Source organism: Papilio xuthus, unplaced genomic scaffold, assembly GCF_000836235.2.
Source record: "Papilio xuthus unplaced genomic scaffold, Pxut_1.1 DF825017.1, whole genome shotgun sequence".
Lineage (NCBI taxonomy): Eukaryota > Metazoa > Arthropoda > Insecta > Lepidoptera > Papilionidae > Papilio > Papilio xuthus.
In genome coordinates, this window is record NW_013533632.1 from 3,020,914 (window position 1) to 3,031,006 (window position 10,093).

General features: G+C 32.9%; 1 protein-coding gene across 1 annotated transcript in view; it reads left to right on the forward strand.

Moving 5' to 3' along the window:
• LOC106126342 (WD repeat-containing protein 47) overlaps positions 1-8,891 on the forward strand; it is a 31,322-nt gene extending 22,431 nt beyond the window's left edge. The window contains exons 6-10 of the mRNA XM_013323953.1: positions 1,207-1,384; positions 6,603-6,746; positions 7,798-7,953; positions 8,099-8,318; positions 8,516-8,891. Coding sequence (XP_013179407.1) covers positions 1,207-1,384; positions 6,603-6,746; positions 7,798-7,953; positions 8,099-8,318; positions 8,516-8,661 — 844 coding nt within the window. The 3' untranslated portion in view covers positions 8,662-8,891. The remainder of the gene's footprint in view (positions 1-1,206; positions 1,385-6,602; positions 6,747-7,797; positions 7,954-8,098; positions 8,319-8,515) is intronic.
• The last annotated feature ends 1,202 nt before the right edge of the window (positions 8,892-10,093 follow it).

Sequence of the window (10,093 nt, forward strand, 5' to 3'; positions counted from 1 at the left end):
CGACTCTACCAAGCCAATGACCGAAGTGAATTTGTTTATGTACGAACTGTTTGGTATTCCATTCGCAGTTAACTCATTTTGCATTGAAGTTTATTATTTAGATTTTCTCTTATTACATTTTTTTTCTAATGCATAATATAATGAGACTGTCATACACCAACGTCATTTTATCACACTCGTTTGGATATATTTTTTGCAGTTTGCATAAAAAAATAGTTTAAATACGACAGGGTTTCTCATACCTTAAATTAAGTCTAGGTGTGAAACTTTACTCGTTACACATCTTCCCAATAGGATTTTAGGTAATTCAGTGGATTAATTTTTCACTAAATTTTTGTCCAGAGTAGACAAATAAAAAAAAAATACGCACATGTACAGTACGTTTCCCATATCAGCGGTACAAAGATAGAAAGCCATACATGTTTCTAGTGTTTCCAACGTAGTATGGTGGCCTTGTTTTAAAATGACGTTACACCGCTTTAGAAGCTATTTGTAATGATTGCTCTTTGAATAACCGGTGACGACTCGCAGCTCTAATTATTCTAACTAGAAACCATATCAGTGTTGTTTGTCGGTAAAATATAAGGAGATATACGATGTACTTCTTAACTTATACTTTGCATTATAACGAATAAAATAATTTACTTAGGTATTATAAAATTATTAAATAAATACACCATTGAAATTAATTGTCTGCTTGGATAAATGAAATTGGATGAATTGGAACTAGTGTAAAAAAATCTATATTTTCTTAGAGAGCTCTTGTTTATTAACTTCGTAATGTAGCAGCTGGAAAACAAACAGAAAATAAACGAATCTATTTGTTCGTCCAAATGAATGTTTGAGAGAAATCCGTCACTTTTATTGTCTTAAGTCATGTTTATAATGAAATACAAATTGTTGCTCAGTCCCCAGTTTAATTATGTTTATGTATCTTAACCGAGGGTGAAAGTCCGCGGTGGTAAATATTCTCAACGACGACTCCATTCTCGAACATATGTAAATTGACTATACACGTCTGTTGATATTAAGTCTAGTCTTAATACAGATTTATATGTTCTACCTCTTTAATTAACAACACTACGATGTAATTAACACAAAGTGAAATTCGGCACAATTACTTACTAGACGCTTAGTTCCTTAGTACAAATAAAGTAAAGGCAAGTTTTAGTGCCCTCGTATCTTACTCATTTTTTTTTGCATTAGGGACATCAGTGCACCAACAGCCCCGACTGTTCTACTGAAGCGCACAAAACACCACAAAGGTAGCATCTATTGCCTCGCTTGGAGCCCGGCCGGCGATCTGCTGGCTACCGGCTCCAATGACAAGACTGTCAAGCTGATGCGATTCAACAGCCACACTTGTAATCTGGAAGGACAAGAGGTATGGTATATTTAGATAGACAGCAGTAGACTTATCTGGTATTCTTCAGTGCTGAGCTTGATCGAATCTATATTCCGTTAAGCAATACCGCGAATTTTAGGGTTTTGACAGCCGTTATATTTGGTAGTAGATGAAAAAAAAAATCTTACAAAAGACGTTTTGACTTACGTCTATATATAAACAACTTTTAGCTTTTAGATATAGGGTGTTTAGATCCTATTTTTGACTATATTTTCCGTAAATCTTTATGTAATACGATAATACAGGAAGCTCTGGTCGCTGTGGTTGGGCGTTGCCGTAGTCGCGTTCAATCTTTCCTTTCATTAGAGTGACAGGCTGACAGATCACTTAGCTTCGGGTAGACTATAGACCGACAAAGTTATCTGACCCGGTTATATAAGTCAAGCTAAATAATTATAGCTCACTAGCGCCCACCTGTTATTGTCAAAATTGTCACAAAATCATTGACATACCATTGCTGTCATCATATTACTTCTTTTATGTTTATTCTATTTTTTCTATGCGTATTGTAGAAGTAACCGTCATAGCTGCATCTCTTACCGTGAGTTTCTGTGTCCAAAATCTCCGTTTTAAATATAGTGTGATAGAGATGACGATATGTTTAAACGGACATTTTGGACTCGGAAATTAAAGGTTAGCGGGTCAGATAAGCTTTTTTAACTATAACGTCAATAAACGATAACAATAACGGCGTTGCGGATGTCCATGGGTGTCGGATAAAATAATCTTAGGAGATTCGTTGCTCGTTTGCCCCCTTGTCCTATAAAAAATAGCTATTTAGGGTCACCGCTCTATGGTTTTATCTCATAAAAAATAATTATTACAAAAAAAGTTGATTTAATCAATAAATATTCTAAGTGATAACCTTTAATGGATCAAAAATAAAAGTTTTCTGTATTAGGTTGTTTCCTCATTACCTTGTATAACTTTAGCAACTCAATATATCTTACGTTGATAATTTAGTAACTAGCTGTCATTACGTACGGTAACTACGTAAATGGTTTTCATTAAGAGTAGAGTAGGTAGACTTGAAAGGCGGTCTATTCTTTCAAAGTATAATCTCGGACTGTCTAACGCGGAATCATATTCATGTTTGCTTCCTTATTCATATATAAATCGTTGTAACATGTTGGAATGTTATTCAGTTAAAATGATACAAGTGTACAGTTAGGTAACATTGAATTGTGAAATGTGTTTGAATGTAAGTAAACAGATGTACGTAATATTTATGACAAGACAATGTAAATTAACTTTAAAAACATGAGATTTTTTTAAAGAAAACTTTCGCCGTTACTAAGTAAGAAATTTCTGTCTTATTTTTTACTCTTACTAATATTATAAATGCTTAGATGGATGGATGTTTGTTTGAAGGTATCTGCGGAACGACTGAACGGATCTTGATGAAATTTGGCACAGATATATAACATAGTCTGGAAGAACACATAGGCTGCTTATCATTTTTTAGGGTTCCGTACCTTATAGGAAAAAAACGGAAACCTTATAGGATCACTTTGCTGTCCGTCCGTGTCTGTCAAGACCCTTTTCTTAATTCCACAGGGCGCAGTCGCGGGCGAAAGCTAGTTTTATTATATTCAAAAGAATATTAATAGAGAATATGGTTAGATAAACGCTATGTTTATATTGTATGTAAACATTTGTAATTCAAAATTTATTTTATTATATTTAACGTTACTGTTTTATTTGCTAACCGTATTTACTTTGTCGCGGTCATTATACACCCGCATTGTCTTAATTACCTTTGTATTTTATTTGTTTATTAAACTAAGTGTTACCATGCCTTTATATTTGATGAGGTTGCTGTGAAATGTCAAAAGTACCAGATAGTATAATAATTAGACAAGTTTTTAAATAAATAAATCTATAGAAATTTTTATAGCCCCAAAATAATCGTATGTTTCTAGTAGAGGAACACACATAAGTAACATTGTTTGCTTGCGTGCTCATATTTTTGAGGAGAATGCTACTGATTACGATAGGATTTTTCGATATTTTTGATATTAGGGTTCCGTACCTCATAGGAAAAAAACGGAACCCTAATAACAAAAATGTCCGTGGTCCGTCCGTCTGTCTGTCAAGACCCTTTTTGTCAAAAACGCGTGAAGGTATCAAGCTGGAATTTATTTTTAAATATTTCCGAAGAGGAAATCCACATTAGTAATTTTTTGTCACACTCGAAATGCATTAAAATAAGCTTTGAAATGTAATTACAATGATTAGAAAGTGACTAATCTGATGTACTGTCGGCTAAAGTTGTCTCTACCCTCTTTTCTATGGATTTTACTTTGATAAGCAATGTGATGATTGTTAGAAAAGAGTTAAAGCAATGATTTTTTACATTGTACCAAAAGCATTTTTGATGCGCAAGTTCTCGACTGCCGGATTTATCTATCTTTTGCTTGCAAACAGAAGCTGCTCTTTCCAAATTGATGTAAAATAATAAATGTCATCTAATTCTCAATTATATATATAAAAGAAAGTCGTGTTAGTTACACTTGTTATAACACAAGAAAGGCTTTACCGATGAGGCTGAAAATTGGTGACGAGGTAGCTTAGAGCCAGGAGACGGACATAGGATATTTATTCATTTTTTTTTCGAATTTATGCCTTGAAGAGTTGCTTTCTATTTAACTTACTAATATTATAAATGCGAATGTTTAGATAGATGTGATGTGGATGGATGGATGGGTGGGCTTACACTAATTAAGTTTTTTTATATATCCACGCGGACGGAGTCGCGGGTGACAGCTAGTTTTATATAAATATGCAAACCTTATTGTAATTGCGTGCGTAAAATATGATAGAGATTGTAAGCTCGTTATAATTTGTCCTTCAGTCTTTCACTTCTTATATCATTTCATCATAAAATACGGTGCTAAATAGGTTAAATATATTGCTTAATAAATATGTTTTCGATATTTTGTCTAGTTAATCTTTTGCGTTTTGTAGTTTTATTGTGAAATGAATTGCTATCTTATCGTAGACGACATAATTGCTTCTAGGATTGTGATAGTGATACCTGGAAATAGCTAAAACGTACTATGAAAGGAATTTATGTGATGTCAGTTAATTTTGTTTTATCCTTAGTTATTTCTACATACAAATAAAAATTGATTATAATACGAGTATTATATTACATTTTCGTTGCGATGGCAATTCATGATGCGAGGTAAAAAATGTTTACGTGTGAATGTGCGAAGTATCACTATTATCGAATGTGAATGTGCGAAGTATATATTACACACTTCTTCATATTCCAGTTAGATATATCTTTTAAAGTAAATATATTACGAATCGACATTATTAGTTTGTCTATGAGGTATAAAAAGTACATTGTTGCGCACTACAATAGCGGCTCACGCATTTAACAGTGTGTTCTCGTGAGCCACCTGCCGCGAACGGTGGTCGACAGAACGACCGTTATAAATATCTAAAGCGAGGTAAACAAGCGTCTTAGTCGCCAATTCCACAGACATGTTGATACCCTACGCGCTGTCGCCTTGCTTGAGTTATTTCTCGAGAGCGCATTGCCAACTAATTACTCAAAGTTGCACGTAGACCTGTTCCTAGGAACGATTTCCCTTCGCCAGGGGAATTTGTCTGCATTACATAAAATTAACTTCTCATATTAATACTTAGTTTAGTTGAAACGTATTACTAATATTATTATTATATATTACCGCTAAACAAGGTTTATTTTTTTATTTTTCGCTGGTGAAATTTTAAAAGAAATAAGGCAAACGTAAGCGTGGGTGAAAACGACAAGATAATGAGTCATCCTGATTCGAAACCGTGAACAATGTTATGGTTTCTGAACAAGAATACGTCTCACGGTTTGTTTCGAGTTACACTCTATTTACTGAGAATATTTTGATTAATATGTTGTGCATATTATTTTAATTACATTGTTAACAGTTGCAGTTATTATAAACTAGCGCTCGCGGCTCTGTCTGCTCGGAATAAAATAAAATAAATAGTAGCATGTTTTAGACTAGTTTAGTTCTGGACATACATTAATGTAAACTTTAGTATTTATAAAATTTTATTATGTTAATCTTGGATGATTAACATGTTTGAAACGATTTGTTTTGTCATATTTTGCCTGTAAATGTATGCTTAAGTGTTAATGAATCAAATCAGACAGCACAGACGTTTGGATAAATATATTAACATAAATATGTCGATATTTCAATAACATGACGGAACTTAAGACGCTGGTGTTTTTTTTTATATGATAAGGGCAAACGAGCGAGTGGCCACATGAAATCGCTGAAATAGCGAAATGATCGTTGCCCATAGACATACGCAATTGCATATGCGTTGCCTACCTTTAATCGACGAAGGAGACGATGCACAGAAATAAAATATTTTCCCTTCCCATGCATCCTCACGTCCGGAAAGTCCACTTCCACTTCCCATCCTTTCCTTATAAGAAAAAGGATGGGAAGGGAAAGAGCACTAAATTAGGCCTCCAGGACGCACACTCATCAGACGAAACGCGAAACCGCTTCCACTTCACGCCTGTCGTCTGTGTGGTCGTGGTATTTCACCGGGCGAGCCCGGCCATTTCGTGCGAAGATGTTAAAGCGGGCTCTACCACTGTTAAAAAAAATGTCCTGTTTACCCAAGTATCGAACAAAGCGAATTTCTGGGAAATTTTCAAGGTTGTCTTTTTTGTCAAATCAATTCGTTTACGACAACTTTGTTGAGTAAAATGGAACGGCATCATAAAGTTTGTATCTCTAGAAAATTTGTATTCTTGTCTGCGATATAAGGTAGTAAACAAAGTTGACAGACGTACTGATTTTAATATATTTATTTTTTACTAAATGTGGTAAATTATTATGACTGAATGTTCTATCTAGGTTACATTACTTCAAGGGCTTGCGTGCCATTAATTAACATATCGGTGTAATGGTGAAAAATGTCTTTATAAATTCAATTAGCCTTAGTACAGTCATGGTTAAACGCGATTACACTAATTTATCATACATTGTAATAAATTTACCGTGTTCTCGTAATCGAAATTTTTTAAGTGAATGTTTTATGGTTAAAACTAATTAGAATCATCAGAATGTGTTTGTATATTCATAGCTAATTTTGGGCCCTAAATAGTGTATTGCCTTGACGATTTTTTTTTGGAGTAATTGGTTTTTTATTTTTTAATTTGTTTTGTTAGGTGGAACTTACCATGCATGATGGCACCGTCCGAGATGTGTGCTTTATAGAGGATACCTCGAATAAAACAAGTCTTCTGGTCAGCGGCGGCGCTGGCGATTGCAAGATTTATGTTACCGATTGCGCAACGGGAAAGACATTCCAAGTAAGTTACTGCTGTACAAATTATAAGATGACAAACGTGTAATATTTGGTTTTAAGTTCACAGAAAATTGATGATACGATCCAGCTTAGTTTAGTTTAAGATAATTCCTGAAGACTATAATACCGATTTTATGTCCTGCCCCTTTTTGCCATGACGTTGTAATAATTTTAAGGAGACAAGTCACTCTAGAGTTGGCTATGTATTAGGTGATCCAAATTGCTTTTTAAGGACAAGGGACGGTTTTTATCTCGACCCTTTTTACGTTACCTTAAAGGGAGCGTTTTATTTTAGCCATTAACGGAGACAATTTCCTTGAGCTAAGGGTCTACATTTGAAGTACTTCTATTTAGATGATGAAAGCATAAAACTGTATCATTTCTTCTATCACTGTAACGAAAGAATTAATTAAAAGAAAATTATTAACAAATTCGGAAAACAAAAGATGTTATTTGTTAACCTTTGTTTTCTGTTTCTTATTGGTCTATTATTTATCTATAAAACGTCTTGATTTTAATTACTTGTCTTATTTATATCATTAGAATGGACAATAATTAAAAACAAGTCTAATCCGATTTTTTTTAATATTATTGTGTTGGTTATGAGTTTAAATTTTAGCATCTCTAAAGCTGCTTTTTTCATTTTTTATAAATCGATTTAAATCCTTCATTTTATTTATATTTTAAATTTAAGTATTTTGAAGTAGAAGGTTGTAATATCAAAGTGGTCCATTGTTCTTCGCCATTCGAGATACTCGTGAAAATGGAAATCTGAATACAACGAAACCGTGTTGAGTCTAGATTTCATTTAAGACTATTTCCAGGTTATTCTATATTTTGTTTGATGACGAAAAAGATTTGTAGTTTTTTTTCTGGTGATTGTTGCAAGAGCTTAGTACCTTTTATATTAATTCTCCGTTAAGACTTGACTATATATTGACTATTGGTCCTCCTAACAGTGTGTTGATGGACATTATTTCCAACTATTTAAAACTTGTGCTAATTTTACAGTATGTTTGTACTTTCCAGAGGAGTAAATATGATTTTTCTTGCAGGCTCTGAGCGGGCATTCAGGCCACGTTCTATCACTCTATAACTGGGGTGGTGCGATGTTTGTATCTGGCAGTCAGGATAAATCGGTGCGCTTCTGGGATTTGCGTACTGGTGGATGTGTTAACGTCATATCACCACCCACAGGGCAAGCTACAAAGGTAAGAAAGTTACGACGGATTACGTTGCCTTGTCTTATTCTTCTAGTGCATCTTCAGTCTTGAAGGTTACCTTGTTTACGGACAGCCTAATATTTATTATTATATTTGTGTATAATTTGTTAAGGGTTCAAATAATATTGTTCAGGGTTCAGCAGTGGCATCCCTAGCGGTGGATCCTAGTGGTCGTCTATTGGTTTGCGGACATGATGATGGTTCTTGCGCCCTCCACGATGTCCGTGGCTCTAGGGCATTGCAACGCTTCACTCCTCACTCTGGTGACGTCAGAAGTGTCCGTCTTTCGCCCGGCGCGTATTACTTGCTGACTGCCGGTTATGACGGTCGGGTTGTACTGACAGATCTACAAGGTGTGTTTTTATTCTGTACTTAATTACTTCCTAGTTTATAGAATTCAGAATAATTCTCTATTTGAAACTTAGTTACATTTAACTAATATTAATAATGCGAATGTTTCGATGGATGGATGGATGTTTGTTAGTTGTTATGGAAGTTGTTTGACGACAGTCTAGAAATTAAATATTATAATTAGGTTTTCTTTATTCAGGTGATCTAACATGCGCGATGCCAAGCGTGCCAGTCGCTCGACACCCTGATAAGGTGATATCAGCTAGATGGCATCCGGATGATTTCTCATTCTTGTCTACGTCAGCGGACAGAACCGCTGTACTTTGGACCATACCACCGGTGTAAGAGCTATTTGATTACAGCTCTATGTAATTTGGTCTTAACGATTTTCATTACTTCAAGCTACGTAAATTATAACCTCATTTAACATAACATTATATCAAGAGATAATTGATAGATAAATTTTAAAATTTATTCACCCCTTTGACGCGGTGAAATTCTCTTCAATTTTTGGAATATTTATGTCTTAGTTATAGGAATTTTTAACTAATTCGATGTTTAAATGCTTGAAAACAATGTATTAAACTTTTTAAAGGTTAAATTTGTCATAACATATCTTAATTTTAACGAAATTGATACATATTTTATGTGATTTATATCAAAAAAGGTAATTTAAAATAATTTTCATTTGAGTTAATTGTCACCAATCATTTGATTGTATTTATTTCGCGTAACATTTTTTATATATATTTAGAAATATGACTCTTATCGAACTGTCCAACAATTTATTTTTAATATTTCATTATTATTAAAGCTTTAAGTTAAGTTTTTCTCGAACAAAAAATTTATAAGTTTAACTTAATAGATTCTTAGTTTTATAGGCGTTCCCGCGTGCTTCGTATAGTGGAAACACTAAAATATACTTATTTAGGTTAATTCATATTTATAGAGAATCTTCAACGCATAAATATATTAATTTCTTCTCGTTATAATTTTTAGTAAATTTCGAATTAAAAACTTGAATTTTTGGTAATTTGCATAAATCGGCTAAAAGCACGATCTTTTTATCTTGTAAATACATAAAATAAAAAAAATAATGTATTTTAGAGGACTTCATTTTTTTTACATTTAAAATCACATTTAGATTACCTCTGAAGTATTGTCCTAAGTGGTAATACGTTGTACGAATATTACCATATGTGTAAACCAAATTCATATATAACTATAATAATTAGCTTTTTGTTTCTCTCACATTAAATACGAAACAAATAAAATTTTGAACACCATGTATTACCTACATTATTAACCAAATGATATGCAAAGAAAAGATATCTTCATACGACAGGTTTAAAAATTCATGACAATTCTAGAAATAAATAAAATGACTAGAATCTAAAACTAAGACGAACTACTCAGTTTAACATTTAAAATACAGCATGTTTTCTATTTGTGGTAATACACACATGTATTACCACTAGGTGGTAATAAATCAGTGGTAATAGAATACACTAACTATTAATCATTATTTTTTAATTTAATGATTCGTATTAATTTATTTTTATTTAGTATATGTAATTAGACTTTGCAGTACTTTAGTTAATGTTTAACATATCTACATGTTAGTAATAAAATATTCATATAAAATGTATGAAATGGGTAACCATTAGATATTACTATATTGAATGTAATTCTTATTAAATATTATTAGTTTTATGGATTTTATGTCTTATAATTGAAATTGTTTAGATTATAATTATATTTTAACACGTTCAATGCC